Source organism: Scyliorhinus torazame, chromosome 11, assembly GCF_047496885.1.
Source record: "Scyliorhinus torazame isolate Kashiwa2021f chromosome 11, sScyTor2.1, whole genome shotgun sequence".
Classification (NCBI taxonomy): Eukaryota; Metazoa; Chordata; class Chondrichthyes; order Carcharhiniformes; family Scyliorhinidae; genus Scyliorhinus; species Scyliorhinus torazame.
The window spans coordinates 173,843,381-173,862,357 of record NC_092717.1 but is presented as its reverse complement, the minus strand read 5'-3'; the positions used below and the strand labels follow the sequence as shown (position 1 = coordinate 173,862,357).

Here is an 18,977-nt window from a genome sequence, read left to right as displayed (position 1 = left end):
CTGCTACCTAAGGATCCAAATTGTCCATGACTGGACAGGGGTCCACAAATGGAACCTGACCAGTCTGTTGGAGGAAGTAAAAAAAGATGTGCAGAAGTGGTTTCCCACTCTCGCTGGCAGGGAGCGTGCAGACGATCACGATGAATGTACTGCCCAGGTTACTTTTCCTACTCAGATCCATACCGATCTACATCCCCAAGGCCTTCTTCAACTCATACGAAAAACTGATCATGGCGATTGTGTGTGTGTGTGGGAGGGGAGAAATCCAAGGATCCCCAAAAGGGTGCTGCAGCGAACGAGAGCCATGGGGGGACTGGCACTTCCAAACCTGCAATATTACCACTGGGCTGCAACTGCGGAGAGGGTAAAAGGGTGGATGAAAGAAGCAGAAGCCGAGTGGGTACGTATGGAGGAGGGCTTCTGCATGGGGACCTCGCTTCAGGCCCTAGCCACGGCTGCGCTCCCATCCCCAACTAACCAGCACTCAACAAGCCCAGTGGTCATATCAACACTCTGGTCATGGAACCAACTGGGGCAACACATCAGATTAACCAAAATGTTCATTAAGCCTCCATCAAGAACTGCCCCACCCACTCACATAACTGGTTGGCAGTTAAGTGTCAGTCACTTTAATCTACCTTGATCTAAAAGCAGGTGGGGAGGGAAGTCAACTCAGGCCAACTTAAAAAGAGCAACTTGTAACTCACTCCCAGTGAGTTCTCCCAGTGAGCCAGAGAAGACACAGCCAGAGTGAGATAGCAAAGAGTGAGTTTGGGAATTTGAATCTAGGTGGGAATTCGAAGCTGGGTGGGGAGGAGGTTCTTTTTATCCCTGGTAAGTGACTAGTAAGTAGTTTTTCTTTTCATTGTCTAATTTATTTATTTTTTCTTTCGTTTTTTGGAATTGTAGCTGTATAAGTTAACCTAAGGTTTAAGGCATGGCAGGAGATCTCAGACCCGTGTCATGCTCTCGTGTGCGATGTGGGAGCTCAGGAACTCATCCACTGTCCCTGGCCCCTTCACGTGCAAGACGTGTGTCCAGTTGGAGCTCCTGTTAGACCGCTTGACAGCTCTGGAGCTGCGGATGGTCTCACTTTGGAGCATCCGCGATGCTGAGGACGTCGTGGATATCACGTTTAGCGAGTTGGTCACACCGCAGGTGAAAGGTACTGAGGGAGATAGAAAATGGGTGACCAAAAGACAGAGCAAGAGTAGGAAGGCAGTGCAGGTGTCCCCTGCGGTCATCTCCCTGCAAAACAGATATACCGCTTTAGATACTGTTGAGGGAGATGGCTCACCAGGGGAAGGCAGCAGCAGCCAGGTTCATGGCACCGTGGCTGGCTCTGCTGCACAGCTGGGCAGGAAGAAGAATGGCAGGGCTACAGTGATAGGGGACTCGATCGTAAGGGGAATAGACAGACGATTCTGCGGATGCAATCGAGACTCCAGGATGGTATGTTGCCTCCCTGGTGCAAGGGTCAAGGATGTCTCGGAGCGGCTGCAGGACATTCTGGGGGGGGGGGGGGTGAACAGCCAACTGTCGTGGTGCACATAGGCACCAACGATATAGGTAAAAATCAGGATGAGGTCCTATAAGCTGAATTCAGGGAGTTAGGAGTTAAACTAAAAAGTAGGACCTCAAAGGTAGTAATCTCAGGATTGCTACCAGTGCCAAGAGCTAGTCAAAGTAGGAATGTCAGGATAGATAGGAAGAATGTGTGGCTCGAGGGATGGTGCAAGACGGAGGGATTCAAATTCCTGGGGCATTGGAACCGGCTCTGGGGGGGCTGGGACCAGTACAAACCGGACGGTCTGCACCTGGGCAGGACTGGAACCGATGTCCTGGGCGGGTGTTTGCTAGAGCTGTTGGGGAGAGATTAAACTAATGTGGTAGGGGGGTGGGAACCGATGCAGGATGTTGGAAGGTAGTAAAAACAGGGACAGAAACAAAAAGCAGTAAGGGGAAAGCGTAAGGCAGAGAAGCCATAGTCAAAAATCAAAAAGGGCGACAGTACAAGGTACAGTGACTGAGGGCAGCTCAGTGAATAGGACCAGTAATACTAAAAAGAATAAAACGGGAAGTAAAAACATTCATGGTAAGCGACGCGGCAGGTTGTTATCATAGAATTTACAGTGCAGAAGGAGGCCATTCAGCCCATCGAGTCTGCACCGGCTCTTGGAAAGAGCACGCCACCCAAGGTCAACTCCTCCACCCTATCCCTACAACCCAGTAACCCCACCCAACACTAAGGGCAACTTTGGACACTATGGGCAATTTATCATGGCCAATCCACCTAACCTGCACATCTTTGGACTGTGGGAGGAAACCGGAGCACCCGGGGGAGACGCACGCACACACAGGGAGGATGTGCAGACTCCGCACAGACAATGACCCAAGCCGGAATCGAACCTGGGACCCTGGAGCTGTGAAGCAATTGTGCTATCCACAATGCTACCGTGCTGCCCCTTTTCAATCCAATAGATAGACTTTTTTTATCCTCCTCGTTACATGAAGATATGGGTTCAAGGACAAGGAAAATTAGGAGAAAAGTTAAGAGGAAATATAACTTAGGAGAGGTTACTGATCGAGGTGTTAAGATTCAGAACAGAGGTAAAAAAACCAACATAAGTGTACTTTACCTGAATGCTCGTAGTATTCGGAATAAGGTAAATGAGTTGATAGCGCAAATCATCGTGAATGACTATGATTTAGTGGCCATTACTGAAACATGGTTAAAGGATGGTCACGACTGGGAGTTAAATATCCAAGGGTATCTATTCGGAAGGACAGAGTGGATGGTAAGGGAGGTGGTGTAGCTCTGTTATTTAAGGGTGACATCCAGGCAACAGTAAGGGATGACATTGGTGCTATGGAGGATAAGGTTGAATCCATTTGGGTGGAAATCAGGAATAGTAAGGTGAAAAAGTCACTGATAGGGGTAGTCTATAGGCCACCAAATAGTAACATTATGGTGGGGCAGGCAATAAACAAAGAAATAACGGATGCATGTAGAAATGGTACAGCAGTTATCATGGGGGATTTTAATCTACATGTCGATTGGTTTAACCAGGTCGGTCAAGGCAGCCTTGAGGAGGAGTTTATAGAATGTATCTGCGATAGTTTCCGAGAACAGTATGTAATTGAACCTACGAGGGAACAAGCGGTCCTAGATCTGGTCCTGTGTAATGAGACAGGATTGATTCAGGATCTCATAGTTAGGGATCCTCTTGAAAGGAGGGATTACAATATGGTGGAATTTAAAATACAGATGGAAGATGAGAAGGTAAAATCAAACACTAGTGTTTTGTGCTTAAACAAAGGAGATTACAATGGGGTGAGAGAAGAACTAGCTAAGGTAGATTGGGAGCAAAGACTTTATGGTGAAACAGTTGAGGAACAGTGGAGAACCTTCCAAGCGATTTTTCATAGTGCTCAGCAAAGGTTTATACCAACAGAAAGGAAGGACGGTAGAAAGAGGGAAAATCGGCCATGGATATCTAAGGAAATAAGGGAGAGTATCAAATTGAAGGAAAAAGCATACAAAGTAGCAAAGATTAGTGGGAGACTAGAGGACTGGGAAATCTTTAGGGGGCAACAGAAAGCTACTAAAAAAGCTATAAAGAAGAGTAAAATAGATTATGAGAGTAAACTTGCTCAGAATATAAAAACAGATAGTAAAAGTTTCTTCAAATATATAAAACAAAAAAGAGTGGCTAAGGTAAATATTGGTCCTTTAGAGGATGAGAAGGGAGATTTAATAATGGGAGATGAGGAAATGGCTGAGGAACTGAACAGGTTTTTTGGGTCGTTCATCACAGTGGAAGACACAAATAACATGCCAGTGACTGGAGGCAGGCAGAAAGCGAGTAATTATAAGCCAGTGAGCTTAACTTCGGTAGTAGGGAAGATGCTGGAATCTATCATCAAGGAAGAAATAGCGAGGCATCTGGATGGAAATTATCCCATTGGGCAGACGCAGCATGGGTTCATAAAGGGCAGGTCATGCCTAACTAATTTAGTGGAATTTTTTGAGGACATTAACAGTGCGGTAGATAACAGGGAGCCAATGGATGTGGTATATCTGGATTTCCAGAAAGCCTTTGACAAGGTGCCACACAAAAGGTTGCTGCATAAGATAAAGATGCATAGCATTAAGGGGAAAGTAGTAGCATGGATAGAGGATTGGTTAATTAATATAAAGCAAAAAATGGGGATTAATGGGTGTTTCTCTGATTGGCAATCAATAGCTAGCTGCGTCCCTCAGGGATCAGTGTTGGTCCCACAATTGTTCACAATTTGCATAGATGATTTGGAGTTGGGGACCAAGGGCAATGTGTCCAAGTTTGCAGATGACACTAAGATGAATGGTAAAGCAAAAAGTGCAGAGGATACTGGAAGTCTTCAGAGGGATTTGGATAGGCTAGGTAAATGGGCTAAGGTCTGGCAGATGGAATACAATGTTGACAAATGTGAGATTATCCATTTTGGTAGGAATAACAGCAAAAGGGATTATTATTTAAATGATAAAATATTAAAACATGCTGCTGTGCAGAGAAACCTGGGTGTGCTGGTGCATGAGTCGCAAAAAGTTGGTTTACAGATGCAACAGGTGATTAAGAAGGCAAATTGAATTTTGTCCTTCATTGCTAGAGGGATGGAGTTTAAGACTAGGGAGGTTATGCTACAATTGTATGAGGTGTTAGTGAGGCCACACCTGGAGTATTGTGTTCAGTTTTGGTCTCCTTACTTGAGAAAGGACGTACTGGCACTGGAGGGTGTGCAGAGGAGATTCACTCGGTTAATCCCAGAGCCGAAGGGGTTGGATTACGAGGAGATGTTAAGTAGACTGGGACTGTACTCGTTGGAATTCAGAAGGATGAGGGGGGATCTTATGGAAACATATAAAATTATGAAGGGAATAGATAGGATAGATGCGGGCAAGTTATTTCCACTGGCGGATGAAAGCAGAACTAGGGGGCATAGCCTCAAATAAGGGGAAGTAGATTTAGGGCTGAGTTTAGTAGGAACTTCTTCACCCAAAGGGTTGTGAATCTATGGGATTCCTTGCCCAGTGAAGCCGTAGAGGCTCCTTCATTCAATGTTTTTAAGATAAAGATCGATAGTTTTTTGAAGAATAAAGGTTATGGTGTTCAGGCCGGAAAGTGGAGCTGAGTCCACAAAAGATCAGCCATGATCTCATTGAATGGCGAAGCAGGCTCGAGGGGCCAGGTGGCCTACTCCTGCTCCTAGTTCATATGTTCTTATCTGCAATAAACACCATTTTATAAATCTGTTTTCAGTGACCTGATGAACTTAGCAACTTGCGCAGTCGAGTTCAGTTTTAATAACACCATGTGTGCCCAAATAGGTCGTTTAGCCACGGGACTTCCTCCACGTCCAGTTCTCAATCGCATTTCCATTTGTTCCCATGAGAAACTTGTTTTTTGATGGAATGAGCCCTAATTAACCTCCTATCATGTGCACATTTACGATACGTAGTCAATAAGTTCATGATATTTGCATGTAATGACATCACATTCAAAATCTGCATCTTAATTTACTCTGTGGTCTTATGCCAGTCTACTTCAGGGACCTCCTTCAGCTCTCCATCTGAATATATTCTTTTTGGTCTCTCAGTGGCAGTTAGGAAAGGGGAATCTGTTAAAACACTTTGATTGGAGCATGCATAGCTGTGCTAATCCGAAGATTACCAATATTGTTTATATACATACCTTCAGGGCAAAAGCACTGACCACACAAGAAATAAAGTGCACCTCTTGGCTGGGTGTGGGCAGAAGAACAGAAACAATCCGCTGACCCTGAAGAAACAAATAATAAGAAAATAAGAACTGGGAGCAGGAATGGGCAATTCAGTCTCTCACGCCTGCTCCACCATTCAATACAATCATGGCTGATCTCATCTCGGCCTCAACTCCTTTCCTGCCCATTCTCCATAACTTTTCAACCCTTTACTAATTAAAAATCTATCTATCTCCTCCTTAAAGTTACTCAATATCTCGGCATCTACCGCACTCTGGGATAATGAATTCCACAGATTCATGACCCTTTGAGAGAAGTGATTTCTCCTAATCTCTATTTTAAATCTGCTGCCCCTTATCCTAAAACTTTGACCTCTCATTCTAGATTGCCCCACAAACAGAAGCATCTTCTCTCCATCCACATTTCAATACAGGCGTGGGGAGAACCGATTCTGGCCCCAATGCAACATGGCGTGGGGGTTCAGGGGCCGGCCGCGCAACAAAGTAGGCCGGGGGGGGGAAGAGGCCAGCCCGCCGATTGGTGGACCCCATCGGAGGCCCCCCCCAGGGGACCGAGCCCCCCTCGCCCCCCCACAGGCTGTCCCCCGACCCTTCACGTAGTTAACATAGACATAGACATAGAACATACAGTGCAGAAGGAGGCCATTTGGCCCATCGAGTCTGCACCGACCCACTTAAGCCCTCATTTCCACCCCATCCCCGTAACCCACTAACCCCTTCTAACCTTTTTGGTCACTAAGGGCAATTTTATCATGGCCAATCCACCCAACCTGCACGTCTTTGGACTGTGGGAGGAAACCGGAGCACCCGGAGGAAACCCACGCAGACACGGGGAGAACGTGCAAACTCCGCACAGACAGTGACCCAGCAGGGAATCGAACCTGGGACCCTGGCGCTGTGAAGCCACAGTGCTATCCACTTGTGCTACCGTGCTTCCCGCCGGCAGCGACCAGGGGTGAACGGCGCCGGCGGGACTCTGCCGTTTCCGCGCGGCCGCTCGGCCCATCCGGGCCGGAGAATCGGCGGCCCGGCCGCGGACAGCAGCCTACGTCCGGTGCCGCGCCAAACGCGCTGACGCAAATGGCGCTGATTCTCCGCAACTCGGAGAATCGCGCGCCGGCATCGGGGCGGCGTGGCGCAGTTGCGGCAATTCTCCGACCCGGCGCAGGGGAATCTTTGGAATCAGTTTAGTGAGCCTCCTCTGATCTGCCTCCAATGCAACTACATCCCGACTCAAATTAGGGGACCAAACTGTACACAATACTCCAGGTGCAGTCTCACCAATGCCGTGTACAGTTGCAACAACACTTCTCTACTTTTATACTCTTTCTTTAGCTATAAGGGCCAAAATTCCATTGCCTTCCTTATTTTCTGGTGTACCTACACACTAGTTTTCTGATAGCCAAGCAAATGTCTAAAGTAATTGTAAACTACCTCTACAGTCATTAATATTGTATTGTTGCAATGTGTAAGGAACTTGACACAATATGTAGAATATAAGCAATGAACAGATGATGTACTGAACACCTGCCTAGAATCTGGTCAGAAATTGCATTTGTAGAATAATAAATGTATTTTGAGTTGATATTATACATATATTATGTTTAATGGCTTCAGCAATTTCAACAATCTAAAATACAAATGTACCTTATACCATTATATTATAATATTATAACACATTAAATAATTAGAGATACCTTGAAGAATGTAAGCCAGTATAATCCTGTTCCAAATGTCACAAGAAAGAAGGCATTCGCCAAGTCTCCAGCATAAAACAACAAGAACTTCAAGATTGTCTAGATTTAAAAAAAATACAATTTCACATTTTTGGCTCATTTAAGGCTGTAACTAATCAATAATGACTACTAGTATAACAGTTATGCCGTTTTGCTTTTACACTACTTAGATACTTAAGCCTGTCTTTAAGTTTCTACCTTTTCGGTATAATGGCAGAGAAGCATTTACATCCAATAAATGCAAGCATCTTTTGTGATGAAAACAAATGTCCAAATCCTGTGAAGCAATTGCAAAAATGTAGTATCAGCTCCAAATCTTCTTAGTTGCTGTTGCATATGAACCAGGAAAGTGGCAATATAGTCAGCTACAGTGGTCGTAGGGACACCAAATTTGGTTTTAAAGCTTTCGGACTATGAAGAGAAAAATCAGCCAGTTTTCCTGATCCCCATCCAAGATTTGAAGCAAATATCAGAAGTAAATTATCCAGCAAAATCAGAACTGTGATTATTTGTGGTGTAGTTCTACAATCAATAACCTACCAATACACACCCTTAGTGCTATTCATGACAATGGATATTTGGTTGAGGCGCCAGACAGCATCTATCATCGGTGTAAGTGAATTGAAACAAGGGGCGGGATTCTCCGACCCCCCCGCCGGGCTGGAGAATCGCCGGGGGGGCGGCGTGAATCCAGCCCCGATGTCGGCTGCCGGATTCTCCGGTGCCAGTTTTTCGGTGGGGGCGGGAATCGCGTCGCGCCGGTCGGGGGCCGTTGGCAGCGCACCCCGCCCCCCGGCGATTCTCCGGGCCGCGATGGGCCGGGTGGCCGCCCGTTTTCGGCGGGCCCCGCCGGCGTATATTACATCAGGTCCGTACCGGCTGGACGTGGCTCTGCGGGCGGCCTGCGGAGACCTCGGGGGGATCTGGCTCCGGGTGGGTGGCCCCCACGGTGGCCTGGCCCGCGATCGGAGCCCACCAATCCGCGGGCGGGCCTGTGCTGTGGGGGCACTCTTTCCCTCTGCACCGGCCACTGTAACGGCCTGCCATGGCCGGCACGGAGAACCCCCCTGCACATGCGCTGGTGTGACGCCAGCACACGTTGGCACTCCTGCGCATGCGCCATGTCGCGCCGGCCGGTGGAGGCCCTTTGGCGCCGGTTGGCACGGCGCCAAGTCCTTCGGCGCCGGCTGGCGTGGCGCCAACCCTGCCGGCGCCGGCCTAGCCCCTGAAGGTGCGGAGGATTCCGCACCTTCCGGGCCGCCCGATGCTGGAGTGGTTCACGCCACTCCTCGGCGCCGGTAAGGCCCGCCCCACCGGTTAGGGGAGAATCCCGCCCAAGAAGTCAGCTCCTTAGAGACGTTAGTAGAGAGAAAACACAAAACAAAATCTGCATACTTGTCTTATTCATTTTACCAGCAGGCCGGACAGATAATAAGACATCTTCAGGCACTAAGGGGATAAATTTATCCGTACCTCACCTGTCGGAAACTGAGGTTGGGTTTGGGGGAGTTCCGATAGGCCTGTTGAACAAAGAAGCGGGGATTTCCCCACATGCTGTAGCGTTTTAACTGACTTGACTTGACTGTCAATTGGCCTTGCGGCTAATAGTGAAGCTTGCTGGAAAAAGTAGTTTCTGCTGCGGTGGGGGTGGAGGGAAAGTGTTTGATTGGTTGATGGGCAGCGCTGCAGGTCCTGGCATGTGGTTAAAGTCCTCATTATGAGGAGGTCAGGGTGAAGGGAAATCTGGGACAAGTTGGAGATCTTGGGTTGGATGTGGAGCCTGGGGAAATGTTGGGATCCTGGGAGAAGAAAGTCAGAAGCTTGTAGTAGGTCAAGACTGTGGTGATATGCACATAGGCATATCTGTGTATAACTGGATAGTTACACCAATGTATATATTTGTTTATAATAGTCCCAGTGTATATAGCTATTGATCAATACATGAAGAGACAGTCATGACCTCCTGCCAGTAGGTGGAACCAGAGACCCATAGAGACATATATATACCGAGGGATAGATTAGACAGACCCACTTGGTAGCAGGACGGACAACGAAACAGTCGCATCTCACCGCTCCACAGTAATGTAGACATAATTGTTTGTACATAGAATTGCATGGTTACCTTTCTGCGTGTCAAGAATAAATACTTATTACAACACATCCTCATGTTCTATGTGTGCCTTCATGATCAGGGGAGCCATAGAACACAACAAGGATCCTGCAGGGAGGAGTCAGGAATTGGAGTGCTGGTGGTTACCAGCTGGGGGAGGTCAGAGGCTTGGTGGTGAATAGAGGGGTGGGTTGAGGGTCCTGGTTTGGTGAATGAGGGGATCAGAGGCCTGTGTGGGGTTGGTGGGAATTGTAGGCTAGCTGGTGATTCACAGACTTATGGGGTTGATTAGCAGCTGAGGGAAGTGGTAGGATCAAAAGCTTTCTAAGGGAGTTCAAGGCAGAGTTGATCTTATCCTGCAGGTATCTCTGGGAAATCCTCCTTCAGACTTCATCTCTGCATGAGCAGTTGAGGTCACTGGCATATGTGGAGCAGATGAGGGCTCTGGTGGAGGGGCTGGAGAGGTGAAGGATGATGAGAGTGTTGAGAGGCTCATCCACCTCCTTAACCTTCACAGACCTGGATTGGCCTTCAGGTGGGGTTGATGGGCTGACTGCTGGTGCGCAGCAGGCATCCATTCCAGTAACTGCTGTGCCAACAGTATGATCATTCTGTGTAGGGTAAACAGCTCCTCATGTATTCCATGGATGCCAGCACTCATTCTCTAAGCAGATTGATCCAGGCTAATGAAGAACCCTGGCACCTTTCCCTGGCTGAGATGCTGCTCTTGCATCCAATCCAAGTGTAGCTGCATGTGTCTCTCCATGAGAGTGGTTAGTCTTTCAATAGACTCCTTTTTACAGTCCAAGAGCTCTCACTGCCTCAGATGTCCACACATCTGCTGCTGATGGTCCAAACACAGTGCCCTAAATGATCATTCCTGAGGCTCCATATTCCTGCCCAGCAGAGCATTATTGTGACGGTGCACAGAAGTCTCTGACTCTGATACCTCCTGCATCACTCTGGTTCAGTGTCCTCCACCATGTACCACAGACACTATATGTGTGCTACATCGCTCCGAGTGGCTGGTATCTGTGCTTGTGGAGTGTGGGTTAGTCTAATATGATGTTACCTCCTCAGACATCTCTTCCTCCTTCTGATGTATAATAATAATCTTTATTGTCACAAGTAGGCTTACATTAGCACTGCAATGAGGTTACTGTGAAAAGCCCCTAGTCGCCCATTTCCGGCGCCGGTTCGGGTACACGGAGGGAGAATTCAGAATGTCCAATTCACCTAACAGCACGTCTTTTGGGAGTTGTGGAAGGAAACCGGAGCACCCGGAGGAAATCCACGAAGACACGGGGAGAACGTGAAGACTCCGCACAGACAGTGACCCAAGCGGGGAATCAAACCTAGGACCCTGGCGCTGTGAAGCAACAGTGCCGCCCATGTCCGAGGAATGAGGTAGCCTGGAGGTAAACAAGCAGAGCTGCAATCTGTGCAGAACATAGAAAGAGATATTTAGGTATAGCCCTTTGCATTGTGAAAGCATACTCTGATGTATGCCATTGCCTTTAACTGTGCTCAACGGTCCTTATGATGAAACCCCATCCTTGCATTCCCTCTCATGCCAACTTTAATAAAGGCACGGGGAGTCCAATGTGAGTTGTAGAGACATTTATTAACATAACGTTATATACATGAAGCCGGCTACAGTTTATCAGGTCCTCTAGTCAGCGTCACACTGGCTGACCTTTTATCCCAGTGCTAGTAATCTATCCCACCCTCAGGAGGGTCGGGGAGCTTGCACTCCCAATGAGCACAGGGAAACAATCATCCTCAATTGGATGTGTCATGTGCAGGTTATTACACCAACTTTCTCTTGTGCTCACTGAACTAACAGCATGACCGACACTATTACCACCACATTTCATGGTGTATTTACCACAGCCTTTATCACCTAGTATCAGCGATTCACCATCCTTAACGGACAGCTACTCAGGCACTCTGACTGTTTCCATGGTTATCGGTTCCACTGGTCTAATCGGTCACAGGAGGCTGACCTACCCTGGTGCATATAAAGGCATAAACATTAGCAGTTACACATACAATGCTGTAGCAAAACTATGCACCAGGCCTTCATCGGAGCTGCAGCATGCAGATATGACCCTTCACTTGGAATTCCTGTGTGGATGATCCAAGCTATGCAGCAATTATATAATTGCTGAGGCATGGTGGAAGAAATGACTGCACAAATGCGTGGATGTTGGAGCTCACTCCATGACCACTGACAGCCCTACTGGTTTACTCGTTCTTAGTGTCATGTGAGAGTACCTTTAAGCAATGGGTGTTTATTACTGCAGTGATGTCAGAGTGTGGGTGGAGCTAGGCTGTTTACTTTTGCTTTGGAGTCGCAGCTACAGGATGTGTTTAGTTTTGTTTTGAGAGCTGGATAGCTGCAGGCAAAGCAAGCAGCTGTAAGGATCTCTCTCTGCAGGCTACAGACTGACTTCAGCTCATTTGAGGATTTCAAAGTGGTACATGTCTCAGTAGAGAAGTTGCACCTGGTGTCTTTCTGTAAAAGGGTTCTTTTTTTTGTCTTATGGATGTTGCAAGGAAAGATTAAGAGTTACTTATAGGGTACTGTATTCTTTGGGGGATTTATTGGTGTTGATAGTTGTTAAGATGTTTACTGTGGGTTTATAAAGTGTTAACTGGTTTCATAAATAAACATTGTTTTAATTTAAAAGTACAGTAAATCTCTGTTACATCACACCTATAAGGTAGGCCCGTGTGCTCCACATAACCACAATCTATTCAAAGTTGTGGGTCAGGTGAACTCCATGATACACTTTGGGGCTCTCTAAACCCTGGCCCAGTCACATCGTTATGCTAATACAGTGTGAAGATGTGAGGGACCTGATCAAGGATCCACTGTGTGGACGCATCCTGATAGATGTCTGGCATGTGACAGAGGGCAAGTGTTTAACATTGCAATATTAATCATTCATCCAATGAAGTTAACAGCAAATATAATTGCAGAATATCTTTTCCAGGTAGGGGTGCCAAGAGGATGTCATCTCCATGGCTTCAGCATCCACTCCATGTTTTCACATGTTTCCTGTAAATAGGTAGCAATAATGACAATAATACCAGAGGGATAGCCCATGATGGGCCTTCCGTCCCAGGGCTAGCTAACAGATGGACAATATGTACAGAGTTCCCACTCACCGGATAAAGTGACGTCTCCTCCAATGCTCTGAAACTTCACCATGAACTTCTAACTCACAAATGGGCTTAATTTCTGAAGGTTCAGTTTTTATGTCTGGCCAAATTGCCCAAACCATACCAGGACTATTTCTGACCTCACAGTACTTCGAGGATCGCCAGCCCAGACACATATTACAGCCTGCCAACCACCCCCTTGGCCAGATTGAAAATCTAAAGTTTGGGACTGCTGTTACAAATGTTGGGTTTAAAGAGCCAGGAATTCACCTGTCTCTGTGCACCCAACCTGAGAATGACTATTTAGCCCTATAAGTTAAAATAGGAGAAGAAAAATTACAAAACTAATTTAAAGTTCATATTAAAGATAATTCCCCGATTTACAAATCTTGAGCTCCCACATGACCTTGGTCTGCACTAAGTACATGTTTGAAATTTTGGCAACTTTTACGCACACAACTTTAGACGATTTAACAAAACATAAAGCACAGAACAAAACAGAAGCACAAGATCAAAATTAAATCATCACTTACTTGAATATCAATCATTTGAGATCCAATTCGTCTTTTCCAACTGGCTGTCTTCAACATGGAGCATATTGTCGATAAGCCACACAGGAAACCCAATGCAATCTAAAGCAAGAGAAAGCAGAACTGTCAAACATGCATTTTTAATAAATCCAAGTTTTAAAAGTTTTTCCTACTTTTGACGTTTCACCCATTCACTCACTCTTCCCTCTAATCACCTCGCCTGCACACCGCTGCCCCCAACCTTGCCATCATATTTTTCTCACTGATTTTGAAAGAAAATTGATTCAACTTGTAGAATCTGGACTTTGCATTTAAATAGTTATCGCAATAGATTCCTCTTTTCCCATGTGCAAAGTTCCCATCTTTGTTCAGTTTTATCTCCCTGCCAATTTCAGATAACCTGGTCAAGGCTGAAAAATATATTGTTCAGTGGAAGCTGAACTACATAGAAAAGGAAATTAATTCTGTATTGTAATTAACCCCCACAAGCTACATGGCCCGCCCACCCACTGGAATCCACTTGGGTTGATTGAAGTGCTCACTTAACCACAATTGCCAATTCCCTATTAGCAATATCTTTCAGCTGCATGGCTTGAGGCCTCGGCAGTCAGTGTTTTGTTCTCTGGCCGTTTTCCTTTGTCTTTTCTGCTGTTTCCTTAAATGTTCAACACTCCTGGTACCATGCTTTGTTCTGTTGTCTTGTCTTTGCAATGATTCATACAAAACTGCTGATGACTTTCTTGGAATGATGATTTATTATGAAGGATAACATACAGAATGCTGTACAGGCTAGGTTGCTCTGGTACTCCCCGATGTGCGACTGTCATTGTGTACGCCTGACCACCAACTGGTGAGTCTGCCACATCACGTGACCAAGGTCTAACACCACCAGCTGGTTGGAGGTTGCATTACAAACTGCATACAATCTTATTCACAGATATATCACCACTGGTGGGGCAGACGGGCAGGGACAAGGGTTGCTCCCGGGACGGGTACACACGATCCAGGGATTAGCATGGTGGTGCCGTCCGCGGTTGTCCACACTGTTGCCCCCCCCCGAGCCTCCCCCCCCCCCCCCCATCCTCCCATGGCAGCCCACCTCTGTTGAGGGTCTCCCCACCCCCTCTGCCCCAAGCGAAGGGTGCCCCATCTCCCACTGAAAACTGGGGTGACAAGCCGGGCTCTTTCCTGTGAGCAAAAATGGCTACTTACCTCCTTGGCTCCCCACAAAAGCCCTTCCGCCAGGTTCACGATTTTCAAAAGGAGTACTAATCGGCGCCAGCGTGACCACTTGCTGGTGAGGCAGATGAATGACGGGAGGCTGTTGGATATGGGGTCACTCCCATTAATTGTATGGAAATAGGGCTTAAGTGGTGATGTGGTGATATGAGTTCGCCTACAGGAGTGGGCCAGTTGCATCGCAAATTGTTTGCCGCCTGGCACGGTTCTCGTTTACGGCCTCTCCCAGTATTCATCGGTCTCATTTTGCTCGAGCGAGAGCGCAATGAGGCCAGAGAATCGCGCCCTTTGCCTGTCTCCCTATTTGAACAGGATGCTATATTATCCTTTTTCCAATCCACTGGAACCTTTCTAGGATCCAGTGAATTTTGTAATGTTAGTACCAATGCCTTCACTGTCTCTGCTGCTACTTCCTTTCAAGACCCTAGGATGTAGGCAAACAAGCGTTGGGGACTTGCCTGCTTTTAATCCCAATAATTGCCCAGTAATAATAATAATAATAATCGCTTATTGTCACAAGTAGGCTACAATGAAGTTACTGTGAAAAGCCCCTAGTCGCCACATTCTGGCGCCTGTTCGGGGAGGCCGGTATGGGAATTGAACCCGCGCTGCTGCCTTGTTCTGCATTACAAGCCAGCTGTTTAGCCCAGTGTGCTAAACCAGCCCACTTTTCCCTACTGATGCCGATTATTTTACGGTCCTTCTTTTCAACAACCTATACATTTCCTCTTACTCTTGGGATGGTTCCAGTGTCCTCCCACGTGAAAACAGGCAAAATATTGATTTAGTGTCTCTGCCATTTCTGCGTTCTTCATTAACTCCCCAGTCTCATCCTCTAAGGGACCAATGTTGACTTTAGCTACTCAGGCTGATCTAAGCTCCAAAGTAGAGATCAAATATAAAAACATACGAACATACAAACCTCTAAAGTTGAGAAATTAACCTCTCAGCATTGTTTAGCAAGAAAGAAGCTCTGAGGTTTTAGTGCTTATTGACATATTTCCCTGTCAAGTTTATAAGTCTCTAAAACTGATGCTATGTTCTTGTCTTGGTTTCACTAGCAAGTTCCAGGAAGCCTGAGAAACCTGTGCATCGACAGTTAAATTCCAAACATCGTTTTAGTATATTTGAGTGATTAACATATCAGACGTTTTACAGAACAGGTTTACACCATTGAGTCCTGTTGCTTGCTCTCCATGAGTCTTCTGCCACTTTATTTCATCTCAGCCTATTAACATATCCTTCCATTTGTTTCGCCCACAAAGTTATGCAACTGCACCAGTGCTATTCACCTCAAACCTCAATTTCACATTCTTACCACTCTTGAGTGAAAACCTTTCACCTGAATGTCTTATTAGTGAGAGGGTTGGTTGCACACAAACAAATGCACTGCAGTTAAATGTAGAAGGTGGCAGGTTGGAGCCAGCTTTATCACAGAAAATAGAGGGCATCGAATACTTCGTCAAATTTCCATCGAGTCTGCACTGACACATGAAAAATCCTGACCTACCTACCTAATCCCATTTTCCAGCACTTGGCCCATAATCCTGAATGCTGTGACATGCCAAGTGCTCATCCTGGAACTTAAAGGATGTGAGGCAACCCTCCTCTACTACCCTCCCAGGCAGTGCATTCCAGACTGTCACCACCCTCTGGATAAAAGGTTTTTCCTCAAAACCCCCTAAACCTCCCTCCTCTCACCTTGAACATGTGTCCCCTCATAACTGACCCTTCAACGAAGGGAAACAACTGCTCCCTATCTACCCTGTCCATGCCCCTCATAATCCTGTACACCTCAATCAGGTCACCCCTCAGTCTTCTCTGCATCAATGAAAAAAATCCAAGCCTACCCAATCCCCTCTTTATAACTTAAATGTTCCATCCCTGGCAACATCCTGGTGAGTTTCCTCTGCACCCCGTCCAGTGCAATCACATCCTTCCTATAATGTGGTGACCAGAATTGCACACAGCACTCCAGCTGTGGCCTCACCAAAGTTTTATAGAACTTCAACATGACCTCCCTGCTTTTGTAATCTATGTTTTGATTGATAAAGACAAGTGTCCATGTGCCTTTTTCACCACACTATTAACCTGCCCTCCTACCTTCAGATAGGATAGCCATGCTGACTATCCTCAATCAAACCTTGCCTCTCCAAATGGAGATAGATTCTCTTCTTCACAGTTTTTTCCAATAGGTTCCTTACCATTTGTTTCTATGTTTCTATAGGATATGGGAGAAAAGTGAGATTAAGCATTTCAGTTGGATGCTGAGCCATGATCCTAATGAATGGCAGAGCAGGCTCGAAGGGTCGAATAATGTCCTCCTGCTCCTATTTTCTATGTCGTGTCGGGTTAAATGGGTCCTTCTCTGGCTGGCAAACTGTAACTATTAGGGTTCAGTCCTTGCTCCTCAACTGTTTACAATCTATATAAATGGGCTGCAAGCAGGGACAGAGTGTAACATAGCAAAATTTGCAGGTGATACTAAAGCAAACAGTGAAGAGAAGATACAGATTTAACAGGCGGATGTAGACAGGCTAGGAGATTGGGCCAAAATGTGGCAGATGAAGTTTAATATGGATAAATGGTTATCCGTTTTGGCTGAAAAAATAGTCAGGCAAATTATTATCTAAATGGAAAGCAGATTAAAAATGCAACCGGGCAGAAAGATCTGTGTGTCTTTGTTCATGAATCGCAGTAAGTCTGTATGCAGGTACGAAATGTAATAAGAAAGTGCAAATGGAATGTTAGCATTTATTGTAAAATGGAGTATAAAAATAGGGAAGTATTATTGCAATTATATAACATTGGTGAGACCACATTTAGAGTATTGTGACCAGTTTTGGTCTCCTTATTTAGGGAAGGATGTGGTGGCATTGGAAGCAGTTCAGAGGAGGTTCACCAGATTGATTCCGGGAATGAAGGGTTGACGTATGAGGAGAGCTAAACAGTTTGGGGTTTTACTCGCTGGAGTTTAGAAGGATGTGAGGGGATCTGATTGAGGTATATAAAATGCTAAAAGGGATTGATAAAGTAAATGTAGACCAAATGTTGCCCCTTGTGGGGCAATCTAGAACAAGAGGTCAGATATAGGTTGAGACGCGGGAGATTTAAAACTGAGATGAGGAGGCACTACTTCTCACAGAGGGTGGTGAATTTGTGGAACTCGCTGCCCCATAATGTGGTGGAGTCCGAATCATTAAATGGTTTCAAGCGGGAGATAGATATATTTCTGATTTTTAAAATGGGTTAAAGGGATATGGGGAACAGATAGGGAGGTGGCTTTGCGTCCAAGAAAAGATCAGCCATGGATCTGATTGAATGGTTGAGCAGGCTCGAAGGAATGAATTGCCTACTTCTGTTTCTAATTTCTATGTTCCTATGTTACCACTGACGTGAGACTCACTGGTCTGTTGTTCCCTGGCTTATTTTAGATTTAGACATATTGTCCCATGTACCAAGGTACAGTGAAAAATATTGTTCTACGCACAGTCCAGGCAGATCGTTCCATCCATGAAAAACATAGGACATACAATTAAAAGCACAATGTAAATAAGTAGACATAGACATCGGGTGAAGAATACAGAGTATAGTTCTAACAACAGTAGGGAAGGTGCATAGAGAGATCGGTGCAGTCCATAGGAGAGTCATTAAAGAATCTGGTAACATTAGGAAATAAGTTGTTTTTGAGTCTTTTAGTGCGTGTTCTCAGACTTTTGTTTCTCCTGCCAATGGAAGAGGTTGGAATAACCCCCGTGGGAGGGGTCTTTGATTGTGCTGCCCACTTTCACAAGGCAGGTGGAGGTGTAGACAGAGTCAATGGATGGGAGGCGGGTTCGCATGATGGACTGGGCTATGTTCATGACTCTCTGTAGTTTCTTACAGTCCTGGGCTTAGCAGTTGCCATACCAGGCTGTGATGCAGCCAGATGGTGTGCTTTGTGTGGTGCATCTGCAAAAATTGGAAAGAGTCAATGTGGACATGTCGAATTTCCTTAGTTTCCTGAGGAAGTATGGGTGCTGTTGTGCTTTCTTGGTCATAGCATCAACATTGGTGCAGGACAGATTGTTGGTGATGTGCACACCTAGAAATTTGAAGCTGTCAACCATTTTCACCTCGGTACCTTGATACAGACAGGGGTGTGTGCGACACTTCGCTTCCTAAAGTCAATAACCTGCTCCTTAGTTTTGCTGACATTGAGTGAGAGATTGTTGTCGTTGCACCATGTCACTAGGTTCTCTATCTCCCTCCTGTACTCGGACTCATCGTTATTTGAGATCAGACCCACTAGGTCATTTCATCAGCAAACTTGTAGGTGGAATTGGAGCCACATTTTGCACAGTTGTGTGTGTATAAGGGTTATAGTAGGGGACTAAGTACGCAGCCTTGTCAGGTTCCGGTATTGAAGACTATC

The 18,977-nt window shown here is 46.1% G+C and overlaps 1 protein-coding gene across 1 annotated transcript in view; it reads right to left on the bottom strand.

Annotated features, from left to right (window-relative positions):
• Positions 1 to 18,977, bottom strand: part of tmem67 (transmembrane protein 67) — a 439,599-nt gene that overhangs the window by 93,666 nt on the left and 326,956 nt on the right. The window contains exons 17-19 of the mRNA XM_072468028.1: positions 13,328 to 13,426; positions 7,478 to 7,576; positions 5,733 to 5,819 (exon numbers count right to left, since the gene is read on the bottom strand). Of these exons, the coding sequence (XP_072324129.1) occupies positions 5,733 to 5,819; positions 7,478 to 7,576; positions 13,328 to 13,426 (285 nt within the window). The remainder of the gene's footprint in view (positions 1 to 5,732; positions 5,820 to 7,477; positions 7,577 to 13,327; positions 13,427 to 18,977) is intronic.